Source organism: Tachysurus fulvidraco, chromosome 4 (assembly GCF_022655615.1).
Source record: "Tachysurus fulvidraco isolate hzauxx_2018 chromosome 4, HZAU_PFXX_2.0, whole genome shotgun sequence".
Taxonomy (NCBI): domain Eukaryota; kingdom Metazoa; phylum Chordata; class Actinopteri; order Siluriformes; family Bagridae; genus Tachysurus; species Tachysurus fulvidraco.
This window is the reverse complement of record NC_062521.1, coordinates 20,179,725-20,202,971: the sequence shown is the minus strand read 5'-3', so window position 1 is coordinate 20,202,971 and position 23,247 is coordinate 20,179,725. Positions and strand designations below refer to the sequence as shown.

The 23,247-nt window shown below is 37.5% G+C and overlaps 1 protein-coding gene across 3 annotated transcripts in view; it reads left to right on the top strand.

Annotated features, from left to right (window-relative positions):
• Positions 1 to 23,247, top strand: part of dntt (deoxynucleotidyltransferase, terminal) — a 107,768-nt gene that overhangs the window by 68,142 nt on the left and 16,379 nt on the right. Inside the window, exon 11 of one of the 3 annotated variants that reach the window (XM_047811968.1) lies at positions 1,302 to 1,941. The exons of the other annotated variants lie outside the window; for them this stretch is intronic. Coding sequence (XP_047667924.1) covers positions 1,302 to 1,319 — 18 coding nt within the window. The 3' untranslated portion in view covers positions 1,320 to 1,941. Of the gene's footprint in view, positions 1 to 1,301; positions 1,942 to 23,247 lie in introns of those variants that run through there. 3 annotated transcript variants of the gene reach the window in all.

Below are 23,247 nucleotides of genomic sequence, written 5' to 3'. Positions count from 1 at the left end.
TGGACTCATTTGCATTGTGAGGTTGACGGGAAGTCAAGCAGCCAGCGATGTCGGGTTTTCAGACATGCCACTAGAGTGACAGAAAGGGAGATGACCTGTCTTTCTTGATCTACAAGGTGAAAAGAGGGTCAGCATTCTGGCAGATCTGGAGGACAAAATGACATTTGGAGAGTTCATTTAAAGTCAGTGATGCACAATGTCTTTGGGAGCACCGATGCCTAAAGACTAGAAGATGGCCCTGACAATGTTTATTCAGAGACAGAGAATAGGAAGGAAACTAGGGAGGTTCTAAATGTACACACAGTGTCACACTGATCCAGTATGCAGTATAATGTCTTGAATGAAGGTCAGTCTTTTTTGTGATAAGCACAAACAGTGAAGAAGAAATCAGTGGACAGTGTGCTATTAAAGCTTCAAGCTAATCACGATCAATAAAATATCTCCTTCGCTGTGCCCATTGCATGCATACAGCCCTCCTTTTATTTCACCGTCCAAGACCAACACCGATGATGTGACGTTGGCTGCCGTGAACACTTAATTAACCGGAAGAAAGTATAGCTGACACAGACGAGTTAATGGTGCTTTTATCTTTGTGAAGTGCTCTAATTGACCCTCAGGTGATGGAATGAACTATGTCTTGTTCCTGTCTAATGGATATATACTGAGAAAGGGCGTAGCCTGATGAGGTTGCATAATTATCACATGGCTGAAGTCTTGACAAGGTCATCCTGAGTGTTGGCAGCCAGTTTCATTTTTGAAGATGAATGTTCTTGTGTGTTCCAGTTAAGAACATGGCAGAACATGCTTAAATTACACCAATTACAATCTAGCACTTACACAAATAACCCTAGCACCTCTACAGAAGATGTAACAGCTTTTGGAGGTGGTAATTATTGACTAATGGGAGTCTGTAGCATGGTACATTTTAATGGGAGGCCTAAGAGTGCCACATCATCTGACAGATTCACGTAAATCTCAGTGTGTTGAAATGTGCTCCTACTGTATGAGTCCAGTGTGCAAGTTTGCAGGGTTTCTTTGACTCTTCGATGACTTTGAAAGCCAGTGGATTGGCACTTGTGGCTTGAGGCAATTTTATGTCTTTGTAGAAATAACAGATTCAGATGTAAATCAATGTTTTGTATGGGCTTGACACTTATGTCATTTATCATTCTCTAAGCAACGTAAATGTGAAAACAGAAGTGTATGTTTGCTTGGCCAAAGGTGTGTGTGTGTGTGTGTGTGTGTGTGTGTGTGTGTGTGTGTGTGTGTGTGTGCGTGTGTAACTGTGTCCTCTACTGTAGGCTGAAGGTGGAGGATAATTAATATGTGGTCTGGGCTTTGATGAATGAGGACATTGGAAGATTTCATCAGCTTCAGACAATTCCGCTCCCTCCCCAAACAGGAGGTTTGTGTGACCCTGCTAACACCTCCTAAAATAGTCTCCTCACATTAACGGTCATTGAAAGTGGGTGAGATCTTTAAAGACATTTGTCAAAATTTAGCATTGTGAATATTCCATATCCTTTGTTATTATTCTTCTCTGTTCTTACATGCGGCATAGGAATTTGGTTATTCCATATATTAAAGCTCTGTGTGTCTGGGTGTGTGTGTGTGGTTTTGTGTATTCTTCTGCTAGGGTAATTACTCAAAGCCAGATGTGAGAGTATGATTAATAACCCAATAGCGTGCAGAGTCTGAAGCCGGATGTCCTGGCGTAGGGGTTGTAGCTGTATCTGTCATATAACATGGCATAATTAATATCCCATCTTCATGAAACCCACTCTAATTGTCCAAAGAGCTCATATCAGTTCCTGACTACTCAAAGCTACTACCACTACAGTCCACTGACAAACTTTAATTGGGCAAACTTGCACCCAGGATTTACCTCAATAGCTGTATTTCTTTCATTTTTGTCATTAACCATAATTGTCAGCAGCTTTACATAACATCCACAGCAGTGTACGCCAGCACAGATGATTTATGATAATTGGTCCAACTTTTTAGATATATACGAGTAGAACTGGTTTTGTGTTTATGTCTATAATGGTGAGTAAGGACTATTATTGTATACAGCAATCCATCGATTTTAATAAATACTATCTTGTCTTCTTTTTGCTGGCAGCATTTTTACTATCTTGTCTTTTTTTTTTGCTGGCAGCATTAAGGGACTTTCTTCCCACAGATCATCTCAAAAAAAGAAACAGGACTATATTTCCCCCAGAGAGTCTTTCAGCCCAGATAGCTCAGTGAGAATAATGTTGGACTAAAAATGGGACCCTTCTTTTACAAAGTGCTGAATTAAAAGGATAAAAATGAACAATTATATACACAGCTTATATCCAGATGAAATTCTAATAAAAAAAAGAGGAAAAACATAAATAAAGTAAAATAAAATAGGAATTTAAATTTAGGCTATAAAAATACAAAACAGTAAGTCTGCATCTTTTTTTAAATCAGACATTAATTGCTTTGTCATCAGGATGCCTTTTCTACGAATTCTTCATATTCTCCATAAGAGTTCTTAGATCAAGAACACTTAAAAAAATAGCTTTTTATTCATTTATTTAATAGGGTCTTTATTTACTAAATTGCTTTATATATTTATGAATATATGCCTCAATAGTGACATAATATGAGGCAGGGATTCCTGTCAGCACTTTGCTCAGCATGTTTCCTACCAAATTGGAAAAAAATAATGTTGGCAATTTTGCCATCTTTGCAAGACATCAACGACAACAAAAAAAAAGATGATGCTGTGCCAAAAAAATATTCTACCACTAAAGGACAATGAAATCTAGACTGGTGTCTATCACCTGAACAGGAGAAAATGCAGAGACAAACAACTGACTGCAGGTAAAATAATAATAATGTAATAGTTTTTCACAAATTAGTTTCATTCACTCAATGTCACTACAACCATCGACACAAAACAGGCAACACTGTGAAGCCCAGGGGTAAAATAATTGAAAATAAAGAATATCTTGGTTCACAGGCTTTACATTATTTTTTCTGTCATTTGCTAATTGTTGCTTGGTTACGCTGTATAAGTTGGTGTGGATCTCAGTACCTATTTTTATATGATCTATGTTGCTGTGCCACTCTGTGTTAGCATGCTGTGCCTTTAAGACTTATTAACATTAATGACCTCTGTGTCTGTTCTTGCTAACTGTTCTGTTTGTGCTGTGACACACTACTGTATGTTCCTGCAAGCAACATGGTCATCTGTAGTGAAAACTCTGCTATCGAAATACTGCCAAATGTTCTGTGATCCATCCAGAGTCACATCCTGAAACCGAGAGAACAGAAGATAATTAAACCGCTCTATAACCACTTTTTTTTTTGCAGAATACTGCTTTCTTCACTCAACGTCTCTTAGAACTTTATCACTCTGCAGACACATTAATCTCAGGTAAACAAAAAGCATGTAACTTTTTTTTAAAAAGGAGAATGTTTGTAATCATGAAGCAGCCTTCTTTCCATTTAACCCATGGCAATGTAACATAGCAGCGTAGCTTGTCTTCATGTCAAATCATTAAACAGTTTGGAGGGCTGTGCATGAAAGCTTTTTTTTATTATTTTTTTTGTAAAGAGCCAACAATAGCAAAATGACTTGTTTTACATATGTATGACGGGAACTAATTCATGGATAATTCATTGGAAAGGACTTGAGTGTGAAAACAAGCCAGAATTAAAATTCTGGAAGATAGAGATGGCAGTTGACTCAGATCAAATTTCAAGCACAATTCCCAGAAAATTATCCAGAGGGCTGATGTTCGAATACGTAATCAGGAAGGTGGATGACATCTCGATGACTCATTATCCTATGATGTGCTGACACGTTTTTTAAACTTTTGCATGAAGAAGTAGAAGAAGTAGAAGAAGTAGAAGAAGAAGAAGAAGAAGAAGAAGAAGAAGAAGAAGAAGAAAAAAGTGATAATTACATTTGGATGAAATTTCAGTGCAAAGAAACAGCGAATGGCACTTTACAGCAAATCATTTTTGTTAATTACACACGTGTGTTGAAGGAATTTAGTATATAAGATATCACAATTTTTTTTTTTTTTTTTTTGTATAACGGCTTTTCGGGCAGTGTGTTCATTCTGATAAAATTTTATTTACATACAAGTTTAACTGACACCTGAGTCCAAATCTTTTTAATCAACCCGGTGTGCTTGAGCATTCAAGATCCAATATATTATATGTCACTTCCACAGTTATGTACAGCAAATAACGTACAATTAAATTTGGCCTATTTAATTTATATTTTATATAAATTATATATATTATTATATTAATATATATTATTCATAAATAATATATTTGTACAGGAATGTGCAAAAAAAAAAAAAAAAAAAGGAAATGTACAGAATATTCAGGTATGTTATGTTACAACAGTACAAAGTGCAGTGTGCAGAGTGTCAGTGAAGCACAGGGTAAAAAGAGAACCTTTATGAAGTCCTGAGGGATCTGTATGGTGGACATGTCCATGTTGAGGAGTCTAATGGCCTAAGGGAAGAAGCTCTTCCTGAGACTTTCTGTTTTAGCCATCAGATTATGAGAGTTCTTGCCTGATTGCAGGGGGTTTAACGGATAGCTACCAGGATGGGTGGAGTCCCTGAAGATTTGAGCAGATCTGGTACTGCATTACCTGGTGTAGATTTCGGACAGAGAGGGAAGAGCAGGCCCAGAGCGGGGCTTTGCAGTATTAATATACTGAGTATTAGTATGTCAACACATTGAATATTGTGATTTTTTGCCTTAGTATCGTACTTCATTATGTTATGTAAGTTCATTATGTGTAACTGTGCAAATATTCTTGATGTCACAAATATGGAGACATGTGCTCAGATTGCGAAGGGTTACTTTATCCGTTTCCCAGTGATTATAAATTTCCAGCATTTCAGTTCTATCCTGAGATTGATGTACTATCTTCATTTTGCATGGTCTTGCCATGTTTCCTCTGGGTTTTCTGGTTTCCCCCTCTCCTCCTATAAACATATTGTTAGGTGGAATGCCTCCTTTAAAATGTCCCTACATGTGAATATGTGAGTGTTTGAGGGCATGGCTTTATACACTGCTTTATATGTGGATGCTTTATCAATCACGTTTGCCGTTATAATCACCTCCACTCTTCTGGGAAAGCTTTGCAGTAGATTTTGGAGCTTGACTGTGAGGTTTTGCAACTGAAACACAAAAAAAGCGTAAGTGGTTTGCCGCTGATATCAGTCAAGTAGGCATTTTAATTCATCCCATAGGTGTTCAGTGAGGTTTTTCTTGTCAAGCCATGTCTTTATGGACTTCCCTTTGTGCCCAATTTTTAACACCACAACATACAGTACAAAGAAATCCTATACAATTTTGTGCTTTACACTTTATGGGAAAGGGGAAGGCCCACATATGTGTGTAATGACCAAGTGTCCATATACGTTTAGCCACAGAGTGTACACTGGTTTGGAGCAAATAGGAAAGTTTTAATATATGCACCTTTAGTTATTTATTTATTTTTATTGAGCCATAAGGGTTTCTTTTGGTAGCCGAGGGTACTGTAAGATTATTCAGCAAGAAGCAAAGCATTCTGAATTTCTATGTCAGTGGAAGGACTTCACAAGCCGTGGTGACTCATCCATGGGGACGAAATACTGAGTACTCTTTTGAATGACCTATGATTTTAAAAATTATGCTATTTGACATGCAGTATATAAGCCAATGCTCCATTAAGTTGTTCCACTTTCTGGATGTTGCACCATCTTCCATAGAATTATTATCACACCAAAAATGGGAACTACTACCGGCGGTAATAGAGGACCCTTGGGCAAGAATGACACTGCTTGTGGTAGGAGCAGTGTGGGGTTCCCAGCTTGGGCAATTTATAAAAATACTCTGAAGCTAAGATCTTGTTTTAGAGAAATCATCAGAATTGAATCTAATAAGTGTAGAGAGTGTGTTTATAATGTACAGAGCCATTTCTGTTGTAAAAATTACTATAGAAATTGGAAGAGGGAAAAGGGGATTGAGGAGATAATGTCTGTACAAGCAAAATGTCACATTTTCAAATCCCACAATATTTTGGGCTAGGTTCAGTTGTGATCATTTTACACTGTATGGATTGAAATTTTGCTGAAACCTGGCAACCCTACAGTAGTTCAATCATATGACTTTTTTCCTATTATTCTCTATTACATCGTCTTATACATGAGCTGTACTATACTGAGCACAACATACACACACATCATCTGTATGGACTGCATAGACCCTCATAAAACACACACACTGTTTTGCACACTTTTTTGCTGTTTTTGCACATACTGTCCAACATTTCAGCTGTTTTTACACATATTGTACAATATCTCAGCCATTACGCACATACTATACAATATTTCAGTCATTTGCTGTTTTTTGCACAACTCTATATATTATCCAAAGGACATGCTGCTAAGAAACTGTGTTCATTCTAATGTTACTGCACGAAATATTGTTTGAACATTCAGTATTTACACTGGTCGGTCGGTCGGCGCTGTTTCTGTTACTGTTTATTGTCTTTTGTGTATTGCAGTTTTTGTACTTTTTGTATTGTCTTGTAACTTTATGTCTGCACTGTTTTTTTGTCCTGCACTGTGTTTTGTCCTGCACTGTCTTGTTTGTCTTGCCCTGCACTGTTTGCAGCAGGTTGCACAGTTGCACTTTATGTGGCTAAGACTACTTACATGTCCTTAGCCCTGTCTTTGTTTTATGTACAGTAGCACCCTGATCCTGGAGAAACGTTGTCTCATTTCACTGTGTACTGCAACAGCTATATATGTTTGAAATGACAATAAAAGCTTCTTGACTTGACTCGACTTGACTTGACTTGAAAAGCATCAAAGCGGTATTGAAAACAAATGAACAAATGTACTGTACATTTAAAACAGCTCAAAACAAGCTGCTAGTCTGTATCTGGATGACTGAATGTTGCTGATTATCTGTTTATTATGAGGTTACTCTAAAAATTGACAGGACAGCAGCCTACAGCGTAAATCATGTGTGATATGCTCTCGACTTAATTTTGTTTGAGGCTATGTCGTTATTAATGTTGTCCTGCATGACCAAATTCTACGGTCACGAACCACTGCAGCTGACAGTGATAGTAAGTCAAACTTGTGTGTGTTTGTGTGTGGTTCCCTGTGATGAACTAGCAGTGTTCCAGGCATAAGCTCTCTGTATCCACTGCGACTCTGACCAGGATAAGATGATTACAGAAAATAAATGTAATGACGTTAACAAAAAAAAAAATCTGATTTTCTATAATGATTTACTATTTAATTAAATTTACCAGTGTTGTGAGCCATGACAAGGACCTTCCTGTTGTCATGCAATACGTCATATAGTCCACCAATAATATCACTAATCTATTTATTTAAACAGCAGCAGTGCCACAGCATGCAAAACCCAACACCCCATATTTTTTAGCTTTATAGCCTTATCGAGTTCAAAGTAAATTTGTTAGACGATTCAGTGGATGCCTTGAAATAGGGCATTTTTGCTATCAGCACTGGATCAGGCAAGCAGAGCTCTATATAGTGACTATAAATAGAGAGCGTCATCAGTCTGAGATTTGAAGACACCTGCTGTTGTCACCTTTTTAGGCACCCTCCATCCTCAGAGATAGACACATACACACTGGCATACACACCTTTGCATACAGATTCATCAGGGCAGCAAGAAGCAAGCCTTTTCTGGTATGCCAACAAGGTATAAACTAAGTGCATGCACACATTCTTTCTAATAAATCCTGGCGCATGTCCCTCTTTGTTAGAATCAAATACACACACACATTCACACACACCTCTGAGCAGTGAGCAGTGTATGAGTGGACAATAACAGGGCAATTGCGTTGGGCTTTTGGGAGTAACGCTTTTGAAAGCTCCCAGCTGGTGTGTGTGTGTGTGTGTGTATGTGTATGTGTGTGTGTGTGTGTGTGTGTGTGTGTGTGTGTGTATGCTGGTGTGGATGATCATGAGGTGGGTCTAGAATAAGAAGAAAGATTTAGTCTCACTTTACATCCACCAAGCATCATACCCGCACAAAAATAGTTACACACACATTGAGCATTTGGTATGCCACTTACACAATAAAGCGTCGGAGAGGAGAGTACACATGTATCATCATCTTTAATTAGGTCTTATTGACGTATGTGTTACAGAGATATGTCTTGCCACCTTCGCCTCTTCTCCCTCTGTAGCTTTGACTCACTGCTTATGAGTGTGTGTGTGTATGTGTGTGTGAGAGAGAGATTGTGTGTGTGTTGCACTTCTGGTGCCCGGTCATAGTAGAGGAGATTGCAGATCCTTTTTGTTCTTGTGAATGATTACTGAAGCTTTCTCATAGAATGCAGTGGAGATAAAAGATAGAGCTTCACTAGCCACAGAGGACTGCATGGCATCGTTGGTCAGGGCTTTCGCAGTCAAGGTCAGCCTCTTTGACACAAGCCTGGCTTTAAGAGAGAACAACTTCTGATAAATGGTTGAGTTTGTTCATAGCGATTATACAAAGCTGAAAGTCTTTGAGTATTCAAACCTACTAAATCCTGTCAGTTGGGCAAAGGATAAAAAAGAATGTTTTGTGGTAAATCAGGAAGGTTGTGTGGGTGGACCAAACGTCAGAAAAAACAACATTTAAATTTACTTGAAGCTGAAAGAGAAGCTGAGAAGACTGAATACATATGAAATCATGCATTCGTCTCAGCCATGCACAAGAACATGTCTACTGAATGCCTCTCTCTCTCTCTCTCTCTCTCTCTCTCTCTCTCTCTCTCTCTCTCTCTCTCTCTCTCTCTCTCTCTTTCTCTGTTTGTCTGTTTCTCTGTCTGTGTTTCTTTCTCTCTTTCTCACTCTCTCTCTCTCTCACACACACACACACACACACACACACACACACACACACACACACACACACACACACACACACACACACACACACACACACTCTCCCTCTGTCTGTCTCTCGGTCCGTGTTTCTTTGCCCCTCTCTCTCTCTCTCTCTCTCTCTCTCTCTCTCTCTCTCTCTCTCTCTCTCTCTCTCTCTCTCTCTCTCTCTCTCTCTCACTTTTGTCTTTCACACTCTCTGTCTAAGTCTCTATGTCTCTCTCTGTTTCTCACTCTCAGTGTTTCTCTGTCTCTCTCTCTGACTGTCTTGTGCTCTCTGTGTGAGTCTCTCTGTCTCTCTCTCACTTTACATGCAGACACGCTGACGAAGATTCTAACACACTCACTCCCATGCATTGCAAATCTAATTTATTCAACATCTACACAATCTAATTAATGGGAACAAGCACTGAACATAGTTCTGATTGATTTAAAAAAAAAAAAAAACACTCATATGTTATGCCTGCCATAATTAGTTTTTAATTAACCTTGTTGAATTGCTTAATATCCATTAACTAATAAAGCCAAAATCCATAAATCCATAAAGCTACAAAATGGCAACAGATGTTTGTGTGTGACTGTGAAAATATTGTCATCTTGAATTTCTAGTCTACGATAATTTAGTCATGAATAAACATCACCCGTCGCAGCCATAAGAGTCATTTGACTAGTGTCAAATCAAATGTCTTTTTCTTCTGCTTGGGTAATAATCCCAATGCCTTGAAATGTTCTTGAAATATTAAAAAATGACATATGGCTTATATACTTTAGCCTGGTTTAGTCAGAATTAGAGCTTGCAGTGACACAAAACCTCCAAATACACAGTTGGCTCAAACCTTTGCATACCTTGGGAGAATTTGCAAGATGTGAGCCATTTTTTTTTAAAAAAGAAAACAAGAAAACATAAGTGAGAATGCAAAACATTTTTTTTATTTCATAGGGCTTTATATAAATGTTTAGCAATTTCTTTCAGGGTATGCAAACCTTTGAGTACAACTGTATGGGTTGTCTTAGTGCTTAGCACATTTGCCTCACACCTCCGGAACTGGGGGTTTGATTCCCACCTCTGCCCTGTGCAGGGAGTTAGAATCTTCTGCCAGTCCTTTGAGTGTCTCCACTGGGTATTCCAGTTTCCTCCCCTCTAAAGAGATGTATTTTTGCTGATTGGCAACTATACATTTCTGTAGTGTGTGAGAATGGGCGTGTGATTGTGCCTTGTGTGGCTCAAGGGCTATCCTTCCAGGCTCTGTCTGTCTGTCTGTCTGTCTGTCTGTCTGTCTATATATCTTTCTATCTACTGTATCACATACAGAGTGAGAGAGAGAGAGCGAGAGAGAGAGAGAGAGAGAGAGAGAGAGAGAGAGAGAGAGAGAGAGAGAGAGAGAGAGAGAGAGAGAATAATTTGGATTAGGGATGGACAAGGCCATGGCAGTTTTAACCACTGTTTGAGGTACCAAATTATTACCTTGTACTATAAAAATACGTTCTTTATAAATACTTTATTTTGCATTTTTTTATCCTTGCTTCTAGATGGCTGGACAAATACAAAATGTATTTCATGCTTTATTCCATAGAGGTTGGAGCAACAATTACTTGTAATTAAAGTAATTCAGTGAAGAATATAATATGGGTTTTTTTCTACTAAACACAATAACTATATTAGAGCATTTAGAATTGAGGCCAAACAGTTCAGTCTTGGTGTCAAAAGACCAGACAATCTTGTTCCTTACAGTATGAGAGTCACCAGTCAGTCTTTTATGTTTCAGTGTATTTTGCACTGGAGGAAGGCTTCCGTCTAGCCACTCTGCCCTAAACCCCAGATCAGTGGAGGGCAGCAGTGATAGTTGTCCGTCTGGATCTTTCCACATAGGATCTCTGGAGCTTGCTCAGAATGACTATTGGGTTCTTGGTCACCGCTCTTTCTAAAACACTTCTCTTCTGATTGCTCAGTTTGGCCACCTAGTTTTGACACCTAGTTTTGTCAAAAGTCTTCCATTTGAGAATTATGGCAGCCACTGTGTTTCTTGAGAATCTTCAGTGTGGCAGAAATGATTTATAGCCTTCTCCAGATCTGTGCCTTGCAACAAAACTGTCTCTGAGCTCTGCATGCAGTTCCTTTGACCTCATGGCTTGGTTTTTGCTTTGATATTCATTGTCAGCTGTAAGGACTTGTATATAGAGATGTGTCCCTTTCCAAATCGTGTCCAATCATTTGAATTTACCACATGTTGATTCCAATCAAGGTGTAGAAACATCTCAGCAACGATCAAGAAAAATGGGATGCATCTGAGCTGAATTTCAAGCGTTGTTGCTAAGGGTCTGAATGCAGATTTTTTTTTAATGAGAAAAAAATCTATAATCTATAATCTTCCATTTTTGATGGAAGTATCTGGCTGCAACATAACAAAATTGAAAAAAATGTGAAGGGGTTTGAATGCTTTTTGAGTGCACTGTTCAATATAACTTTAACCAAAAAAATATTTTTTATTTAGAATACTTATCTCACACTGCAGGATTCAACCAACACATTGTGCCATCTTGCTCGACAAACCTGTCAAAAAAGATTCAATAATGAGCCAAATTTTACACGACAAAAACATTTTTTTGGCAAAAGCTTTACAAAAACTAATGAACACTGGGCATTTGGGATTTTTGCCCATTTTTATTCTACTGCCTATTAGTCTTCAAGATGAGTAGTGAAAGCCAGCACATAATAGTGATATATTTAGACTGAAGACAGCAGTCCTTTTCCACTCCAGCCTACTGATAAAATAATGTATTACACACAATATGTCTGCAAAATGGCTCAATTTCTCAGAGCAGTCTTGAGTGAGTGTATGGTAATGTTTCTCAGCAGGAGGTGTGCTGCTATTCTGCTCCTGTCTTCAGATCATCTGTAAAGTGGAAGAAGGCCAGGGATCATTGTCAGACATGATGTGATATGCCATCCACTTTCCCGTTGTGCTAATCGTAGTATTGAGGCATGGAGATGGGATCTCAGTGTGTGGCCAGCCTAGAGGCAGAACATGATTGAACTTCAGAACTGTACAGTCTAAGGGGGCCATGTTCTAAACAGATTGCTTTAGGAAACATTACAGTGCAGGCTTTTTATGCTTAGTTGAATCTGCACTGCACACATGAATTGAATATTCCTAGCTGTCTTTGGAGTTGTTATGTAAGTAAATGATTCTTTCCATTACAAGAACAGGTTCAGATCAGGACAAGTTCCTGTAATGGAATGAAGAGTAGATGAAATGAAAAGAAGGTGATTGTCTTTCAGAGGTAAATCCCAGCAGCACTGTTTATAAGGATACTGTATGTTACGTGCACGCAACCCTTCATGACTACTGATATAAAGCTACATAATTCATGGTGTTTAGAGCCGAGTTAGATGTACATACTGAAGACTTAATACCAGAAATGCACACATCAGTATTCAGACCTTATCTGTGCCTGCAGTTGTATGTGTTATTTGGATAGATGTGTCATTTGGAGCTGAGTGCATGGGTGGAGTTTGCCAAAAGCAAAGGCACGTCTCAGTTAGATGCCATTCTGTCCTTGAACTTAAGTCGATATTTCTACTGTGATATTGGCTTGATAGAGGAGCAGTATCCAGCTCCAGTGTCTGACAGTTTGATGTAACTACACTTTGTCACCGAGAAATTCATGTTTCTGGCTGTAAACATGCTGAAAAAATAATAACTATCATTCAAGGCCAAGAAAAGTTTCTTTTTCAAATAGAGGAGATTTATTGTAATCAGAAACATTGCTTATCTTAAAAACAGGTAAAATGATACATTTACTGTGAATGTAACCATAGAAATAATTACTTTTATTTTAATAATTTGGCAATTCACAACTGCAAATTGAAATGCGTAGTAAAATAGCCTACACCTGCGCACACATTTATCATGTGCCCACTGTTAATTGTGCATGCAATTTATTGTGGCCACGATTTAGCATAGAGGGGCAATATTAAATTGAATGCCCAATTAACTGTTGGCTCATAATATGAAAAACAAATAAATAATTTTTCCAACTAGGTGTTTTTCTGCTATACTTGTAGATCTCTAGTTTATCATGGAAAGAAAATATGATATGCTGGATCAAGTGCTATTTTATAAGCTGCCAAACAATGAGTGTGAAAGTCATATTGCTAAATTAAAGGAAGGTTTATTGCAGTGAATGTACAGTAATAGGGCTCTCTGGCAAACCCCTGAAAAATATAAATGATATCTTTTGTGTTTACTGAAGTCAGTGACCACAGTTTTAACATCCTGTAACATATTGTCATGACGCGGGGTAAGGAAGCGGACCCAAACGCAGGATAGCCAAATCAACAGGGTTTAATAACAAAAGGACATGAAACAACACACGGACTAGAGACAGGACAAAGACAACAGTAGATTCCGCGCTGCACAAGGCAACGCGGCACAGTTAAATACACAGGGTATTCACAATAGGAAACAGGTGTGTAGACAGGGAGGAGCAGACGAAGGCGGGGCAAACACGTGACGAAGAACTCTGGCCAAAGTCCGGGCTGAGTCCTGACACATATAGAGATTAGCTGAAAAGACTGGATTAATAACAACAACAACAACAACAACAACAACAACAACAATAATAATAATAATAACAATAATTATTGTTATTATTATTATTATTATTATTATATTCTTCTTCTTATTATTATTATTATCATTATCATTATTATTATTATTATTATTATTATTATTATTATTATTATTATTATTATTATTATTGTTGTTGTTGTCTTTGTTTATTTTATGTTTATTTGAATTGTGGCCATCATCCAATTTATATGTAATCACATTTGTTTTTTTTTCTTTTTTTTCTTTTTTTTTTTTTCCATCTGCCTTCATGCTTATTGTATTGCATTTAATAGAAATTTAAACCTCTTCAGAATTTTGGCTTAAAGTTATTGGCTAAAGCCGTTGGACTGGATGCTGTTATAGAACAACTCTAAACAAGTCTCTACCAAAAACATCTCTGCAACATGAATTAAACTTGAGTCATTTTAATAATCTGAACTGGTTGCACAAAATATTCAACTTAATCACAAGCTGGAGTTTAAACCGTCTCTGCATTCGGGTTCAATATATCAATATACACAGTGTATTAGAGAAAACATTCCCTGTTAAAGTCAACTCTGAATACAGATAATACTTGACATAATGTCATAAAGACAATTTGACAATTTGGATATCAAGTAGATATAACATGAGACAAATGACATTGGTGTTGACATAATGTAGTGTTATAACACTTTCTGTGCTGCTTTAGATTAGCAGCCATAACTGGTGTAGTAGCTCTGTGTATTTCTGGGAAGTCATGGTGGAAATGGTGTGACACAGACTGCCAAGTGAGCTTAATTGGAAAAATGAAGGTGAGAACTTCCAGTGTAGTGTCTCCTGAACTCGGCACTTAGCTCAGGAAGTGTCACTTGACTCAGATGTTAGCTGTTGGAATAAGATTTGAATTTTTATGCAGGATTACATAAGGACTTAAAGGTACCATGTTGCCGTATTACCTCTTGCCTTAAGTGAAGTATTACCATGTATTGGTATACATGTAATGCATATGTGTAAATTATTTCCCAATTATTAATATGTCCCCATACTGACAGCATCGTTAAGAGAAATTTAGGTTTATTTCTTACATTTGAAGTTCCGTCTATCATATTAGATTTCTTTTTATTTAAAAGAAGCCAGCAAAATTCAGAAGACAGCATCTTCTCCATATGCTCATGCAGTTTTTGGATTGTTACCTGAATCTGGATGGTGCTAATAGTTTTCTAGTTTTATGAGCTATGCTGTTGACTGAATATAACAACATGCAAACACACACACAAAATGCCAAGCCCTGACAAATGACTCTCCATATCCAATTCGCATTTTCTTCGAAATGGAATTATAAAGAGAGAAATTGGACTTTCATTTCAAGCCCCAGTCATTTTGTAGGGATTTATTTCATGGAGGTCAGCAAAACAATTAAGGAAGGTGTAATAGGAGTGTAAGAAGTAGAGGAGAGAATGTTAAATTTGATGGTGCATGAGCAGTGTGTGACGGATGGAGCGTTAAACTGGTGTGACACGGGTTGGTAGTGTGTGGGTGTGAAATAATGCGTGGGTATGAAATCTCTATTTCTTGCATGCGTAAAATGAGCACCTCTTTCTCTGCTGTGAAAGGCTTTGTGTAGCTACATGGTGTCTTTCCTCCTTTGTCTTGAAGAACTGAAGGGCATGAAACATAAATCTATTAAATCATATAATTTTATTTGATGCATTCAATTCTTTTTTTATTCCTATTAAATTTATCTTTTAATTGAACAACTTCTATCCCTCTCTGTTTTACTTTGGTTTCGGATTGTTCATGTGTTTCCACTCTTTTTGTAATTGGACCTTTGTGCTTAGGTACCTGTTCTCATGTAGGTCAGAAAGTCCTGTAATCTAAGGCTAGTTCGGGAGCCACTTTTAGGAAACCTAAAACACTCGCTCAAACTCAAATGCTTGGCCTTTGTATGGCCTACTTCCATACTAGTAATCTTTCTGAGCTGTTATCACAACATATAAAAAATAAAAATGGACAAAAAGTGAGTACTGGAAGAAGGAATAAAAGATAAAAATAATGCTGGAAGTGAATAGCTTGAAGGTTGAGTCTGGGCTTGTGCACTTGTCATGTTGTATTAACGTGCAAAGTGATTGCAGTGACAGGACTGAGACACGGCTGGAGATCCCGTTTCACTAAAGGCCATGATTAATTCACGTCAGTCTCCCTCTATGTGTTTGTCCCAGGTCAGGGAATGACTCATACTGTATTTAGGGGGTCTCGGAAGCATAAAAGTAAACAAGATGTGCCATGTTGTCCTTCTGTCATAGCACAGTACAGTTTAATACAGATATTGTAAATTTATTGTAATTGTGATCCAAAGATTATGATTTTGTACCAAGCTTTTAATAAGCATTGGATTTGGCTGCTTAAATATTTATCTGAACCAGTTATTTATGTGTTTAATATATTAAAATGACCCCACAACAGAATACTTTAGCAGATGTTGAGTATGTGCACCTGTGCTTTAATGTTTAACAGTATCTGCTATACAATAAATGTTTGTTTAGATGTATAGCGCAATATTGGCTTTAGCAAATTATATAGAAGCTTTGTGGGTTTTTATTGGAAAGGACAGAGGCATGACTGTGGAATTCGATTTGGAGCAGACATTGAACCTCACGGCTTAATTAGAGCTTTTGCTCTCGCTCTCTCTCATTACTGCGAGTCACATACACTTATCAACTCGACACTCTCTTACTGGAGATATTACTATTATCATTACTATGCTCATTATCTCTTTCCATGTCTCTCTCTCTCTTCTCTCGTTCCCTTTCTGAACTTTCTCACTGTCTCTCGCTCTCATTTTCACACTCTCCCTTCTTTTGCCCATGCACTCTCTCTCATAATTACTTGTCACACATGTTTATCAGCTAGCCAGTCTTTTGTAGAGGATATTACTACTGTCATTACCATATTCGCTGTCTTTCGCACCCTGTTGCTTCCTCCTTTCTGAGAAGCTGTGCGTCTCCCTTACTTAGTGTCTCCTGCTGCTTCTGTCCCACATGCACACATGCACTCATACACACATGGACTAGCTTTCATAATAGCCTGTCACACATTTAGCTACAAGTCCTGTCTTACAGATATTAGTATAACCATTACAATTCACTTCCCCGTTCCACATTGCCTGCCCCAATTTTCCATCACCCCTCTGTCACTAAGGTGTCTCCATTTCCTTTCTCCACACCTTTAATATTCGGACTTCTTCTGTTGTTTTTTTACACTTAGGCAATAGTTTAGCATGGTGCATAACAAAACCCAAATCTGTGCAGCCAGCTTATATTGCAATCTTCCATGTAGTAACAGTGAAGGCAGTACCGCTCAAAGCCCATGACTAGGGCAGTTGGGACAATTTGTCATGCAAAACCAGCTACTTTGGAAACAAACCAATTAATTATTTACAGGCTTCAGCAGAGCAAGAGAAAGTTAATTTGCTGTTATCATAAGAGGCCTTTGCTTTCTGCACACATCGAGCAAGGGACTGCTATCTCTCTTAAGAAAAGGCTGGTCTCTGCACAATAACAGGGAAGGATGAACGTGCTAACTGAGGGCCATCGTTAATGAAATCAGGGAGGGTGTTCTAAAAGAAATAATGAAATGCTGCTTTGCTTCACATGGCCGGTAGTGATGCATTGTTACTACCATGATAAATAATCAGCCACAGTGTATGATACGGACTCTTCATTAGTTATGTGTATTTTTTATTCATAAGTTTTCATTTGTACTGAGTATGTTTATTATTCACCCCTTTTACAACAACACCATCGAATTCTTGAATATACCTGATTAGAAGGAATTGATTAATTGTCTACAGCAGCAGCTCTGACAGTAGTGCAAGCTGTAATTCAAATTATATTTATAATATAATGTACCTATATACCTGTTATCATTTCTATACTAGATCATTCATGGAGACTTCTGGAGTTTATGGAGTTTGTACACAAAGAAATCATACAGTATATGCGTTTTCCACCACAGTAAAGTTTTCTAGACAATGTACTTTGCACTTTCAGCATTCTGTCTTTTTTTAGTCTTATTAACTAAAAAAGTGGTGGGAAAAACTGTTTATAATCGATCTAACGTGAGTAATAGTAAATTATCTTGTGGATGTTTAACATGAACTATAAAAGCTCAAAAACCCAACACAGCCCCACTGATGAATATTTTCCTTAACATTTTGTATTATTCCATATACAGTTTCACTTTAAAGTCCTCCACAAACCTTTTTCCCTTTCACTCAGGTCTGTTTTCACACTTAACTCCTTCCGACACAAATTTCGGTACTATGCAGTACTTTCTAAACCCTATCATTTTTTTTAACAGCACAGTAAGTAGGTTCCAACATTGTAAGTGTGGGATAAAGAGGCAAATACCTGCCATTAAATTCATTTGGAATTCAACAAGCTAAATATACAATAACATAATAACAGAGAACTATGAACATGCTAAGTGGGGCCATCATTAATAAAAGCCAGCAGTGTGTTCAGAAAGAAAAAAGAAAATACTGCTTTAGTGCTGCTGCTACAACAATCAGCTAAAGTGTATGTTACAAACTCTCCTGTCTTTTAATTAAAAAGGTGAAAATACACTCTCATGCACACCAAAGCATCAGCCAGCACTTTGAAGTGCTCTCAGCCGTGTACAAGGGTTTGAGAGCAAAAGATGAATATGAGAAATTAGATCAGAATTTCAGCTGTCATTTCTAGATCTGTACAAGGCATATTCTAGTGGCTGACCTCCTAGTTTATTAAACGTATAGGAACCGAAAATGAAAGTAAATAACACTTCATTTTGATTGTATATCCCTTGCTTGCAATAAAAGCATGAAACCTTTGACATCACTTACTTGTTGTATTCTTCTATTGTGATGCTTGTTTTTTCCTTCAGTCTCGTTTACAGGAAGTGAAATGCTGCTTAATTGGGTTAAAGACTAGTGATTGATTTTGCCAGTTTAAAACCTTTCACTTTTCTCCCTGATAAAATCCTTTATTGTGTTGACAGCATGTTTGTGTATTTTCTTGCTGCATTGTGTGAAGTTCTTCTTGATTAGATGCAATTCTCTGTAAACTGTAAATTGGCAGATGAGTTACATCATCAATAAAGATAATGACACTATTGTAACCTCATCATGCTTGAATGATAAGCTCGTGTATTTTTGGATCATGAACAGGTCCTTTCTTTCTCCAAATTTGATCCTTTCCATCACTTTATTAAAGGTGAATCTTGGTTCAAACGTTTGTGGAAGGCTCAATTGTAGCTATGTTCCCATTCCTGTGTCTCCAGGATATGGTTCAGATTCACTTTACCTCTGACCAGGATAAAGCGCTCACTGAAGATGAATGGATGCTAGTGCTGGTTCACACTGTGCAGTGAATTATAGCATGTATTTTCACTTCATGAATTAAAAAAAGACACATAACCAAAGAACTCAAAAAAACATGGCTGATTATTTGGCTTAGCAGTAACAATGCATCACTAACAGTCATGTGGAGCAAAGCAGCATTGCATAATTCGGATCTGAACACCCTGCTGGATTTATTAACAATGGCCCGCTTACTGTGCACATACCTGATAAGGAAGTGTATATTTATAGAAATATATATTCCATATATTTTGTTATATAATAAGTTGTAGGCCACTTCTATAAGCAAATAAGGAAGAAATAAAAGGCATTATGTGAGAGGGAACAGGGAGAAGAAATCAGTGGTTAAAAGAAAAAGACTGGGCACATGTGCTTATCATGTTATGTTACTGTATGGTGATTGTGGCAAGAACCTGACTTCAGTGCTAGGTAATTCATCAGTCTGTAAGAGTTTGTATTTTAACTTATGATTAAAAAAATGCACATAAATACCCCTCAAAAGTATTTAAAGAACCCGACCAATTTTCATAAATAAATGCATATGACATGGTAGATCAACATTTCATCTTCCATTTCCTGATTTTTACACATAGATGTGTTAAATAATGTAGAATGTGGTACACTGGGTGGAAGACTATCCACTTTCCACTCATTGAGCAATATTATTGGAACAGATAGCCTTAAAGTAAATAACTGCATCACGATGTTTTTTGTGACCCAGAGTATAGACCAAGCTGTGAATATGCACATGATATTTACACTTAAGGGTACTAATCCTAGTGGTTAGTTTGGGCATGAAAGGAAACCAGAACCTGGAAACATGTGGAGGACAAATAACCCCAGATCAGGATTAAACCTGAGGCTTTTGTACTGTGAAAAAGCAGTGCAATCCACTATGCCTGAACTAGCACTTGGCAGTACATTTACAGCATTTGGCAGACATTTTTACAATTTAGCTATTGAGTGTTATGGGCATTGCTCAAGAGCCCAGCAGAGAACCCTGGGATTTGAACTCAGTAGCTTCCAATCAGTAGTCCAACATTTTACCCACTTAGCTATCACTTCCCATTGCAGTACTGTTTTAGAAAGAAAGAAAAAACCCACAAACATTTAAAGCATCTATTTAGAACCCTGCAAGAGACCCTTTCTTCATCCTATTTTCTAAAAGAGCAATGTTTCTTGAGATGTTTTAAAGTAAGCTTAGGAACGATAAATCCATATGTCAAAAGTTATCAATGTACATTTTCTGGTGACTAGAATAAAATCTGACAGATGAGAAGTGTTAGTGGAAGCAGTAAACATCCATCAAAGTGAGGTAGTAATATTGGGTGAAATTTTTACCCTGTGATTTTCGCTGTGTGATCTGCCATCTGCAATTCCTCTAATCTCTCAGATGCTGTTTTATCTCAAAGTAACCCAATCTCATGAAATATTTTTGTGAATTTGTGCAATAAGGGTGATGAATTCTGTATAAATTCATAGAAATAGTCTTGTAAGAAAAGGTATGAACTCAGATCACAGCTCTGGTCCAAACCTTAACCTTTGTACTGTAAAATTTCATACAAAACAAATTGTATAAATTGTTGAAAAGTCGTGACCATGATACCATGTAGCTGTACGGTTGCAGGGCAGGACTTCTAAATTCATCCAAAGCCCTCTGTTCTTTTGATCACGCATTTATGATCAGAGTGCTCAGATCGGACACTATAAAGAGACTGAAAAAAGAAAAGCACTGGCCTGGTTTTATAGCTATGTCTATTTTTCCATGCTGGCTGTAATCGTAGGATTGATTAGTAAGGGAACTGTATCTTTGTGTGTGTGTGTGTGTGTGTGTGTGTGTGTGTGTGTGTGTGTGTGTGTGTGTGTGTGTGTGTGTGTGTGTGTGTGTGTGTGTGTAGGAAGCTGTTCAATCAGAAAGAACAGAGCGACTGAGTATCTAATCGACTTTCCCTTGCTTTCTGCCTTCATCAGCTTTTCCTTGTCTGCCAGCAATATAGACAAATTAGCTTTAAGGCAATCAAAAGACAATTCAATTTATCACTTCCCTGCTCCTGACATCCTGTTTCCCTACCTGGCAATAAAACTATAAGAAAGAAAGCAGCAGTAACAATACGTGCTACAGTTTCAGTAGCAATATAGTATCATTGTATACTGAAGAAGGCTTGACCCGTAGTAAATGTGCGTGTGGGTGCTGGTGTGTAATTCACTCCACATTCCCTTCCTGTTGTCTGACTTCTTAGTAAATAATCAGGAACAAAACAAGACAGTGCTTGGATAACTACTTTATTTCAGTGATTCACCACAAACTCATTTAATCTAACATAAATGAGGAGATCTGATTCAGTGGAGTTTCATTTCATATCAAGTCATTTTGATGATTTCTTATTTATAGTGAATGAACCAAAAGAGGATTCAATAGACTCAATAGACAAGAGCTTTATCATTAGATGTTTCAGCATCTTTTTAATTGAAGGATCTTTTTCTTTTCTTCATTATGTCTTTGGTATGAAAGGCATCAGCCAGCAGCCTTCAGTTCAGAGTCTAGACTTTGATGAAAGCCTCGCTTTATCATTCTGCTGGTGAGAGCTGTATAGTGCTGTAGGATGGAGCTTTTAACAAGTTGTTGGGATTTTTCCATTTGTCCTATTTAAAAACTATTTCTTTTTATTGTAACATGATGAATAATAATAATAAAAAAAAGACCACTGATATGGAGACCACTGATGAGCAGGAAGTTTCATGATTGCCATTGATTTTTATTCAGATTGAGGTCTGGGCTTTGACTGTGTCATGACAGTGAGATCAGGTGATATTTTAATCACACACAAGGTTGATTTCAACTGATGTAATTTTTGATGGTAACTAGTTGAACCACAGCTTATTGAGTGTTTTCAGAGGGCAAAAACTGTAATTTTTTATTATTTCTTATATGAATTCATTTATTAATTTTACTAATTATATTCATCTGAATCATGTTCACACATCAAAAATCTGTGTATGAATCATTACAAAGGAAAGTGGCTCTAAATGTAATGAGTAACGCATCTTTTTCATCTAAGACAGAAAATTAAGGTCATATCTATAAAAAAAATATTAGTGCTCGTGTGCACTAAGTGTGCAGTGCACCGAGCCAATCCTATTGAAGGTTATGGATTCGGATGACTATCTTATAGCTGAAGCTGGTTCTGAATGGATATTCTGGCTCTCGGTTCCACCCGGAGTCCGACCTTGAGGCATGCCTAACAAATCTTATTAGTTTCTGAACAGAAAGTAATTGCCACATTAAAGAACCTTTTCGAATACAGATACTAACACAACACCAACAACAACAGGGTATTTATGAAAGTGTGAGAGTATAAATTTTCTATAAAAAGAATTTTCTCTTTCAAAGATCTTCACTGTGTTGAATATTATCACATCATCCAGCATATTAAACATGAATGCTGTATATGAGTGGGAGTATATTGAGTATAGAGCACCTCCACTATCCTATGATGTCTGCTAATTAAATAAACATATGCACATTCATTTTCTTTTGCTTCTTGTAATTCAATTAAACCAATAAACTCACCAGTACACAATTCCAAAGCGATTATATGCTAATTGTTAAGGCCAAGTGCTTGAACAATTAGGAAAGTTTACTCAAAAGCATCTGTAAAAACATATTTAATCACTATTCAAGTGGATATTTAAAAGCCTGCTTCACTTGTTCATTTTTACAATCAAGCATATTTGTATTTGGTTTCGGGTCAAATAATTACAGCTACAAAAACACTATTATGTGTGATTTTCTTAGAAATATATCCTAGTACCATCCTACTGGGAACTAATTTCACACTAAAGTCAGTGACCACTGTGCATCCAACGTTTTTCTTATTGATTCAAAATTGTTGTGAAAGAGCCTATGCACTACATTTCTCATGTTCTGAGGTCAGAACACTGTACCCATAAGATGGGGCAAGTCGTGGCCTAATGGTTAGAGAGTCTGACTCGTAATCCTAAGGTTGTGGGTTCGAGTCTTGGGCCGGCCACGACTGAGGTGCCCTTGAGCAAGGCACTGAACCCCCTAACTGCTCCCCAGGCGCTGCAGCATAAATGGCTGCCCACTGCTCCAGGTGTGTGTTCACGGTGTGTGTGTTCACTGCTGTGTGTGCACTTTGGATGGGTCAAATGCAGAGAACGAATTCTGAGTATAGGTCACTGTACTTAGCCGTATGTCATGTCAGTTTCACTTTTTGTTCTTTTGGATTTTCCCAATTTTTCCCCAAATTTGGCCACAAGCCAAATTCCAACCAGCATCCAGCTCTCCAGTGTCACATGAACCCTACAAACTGTGGAGGGGAAAGCTAACAAA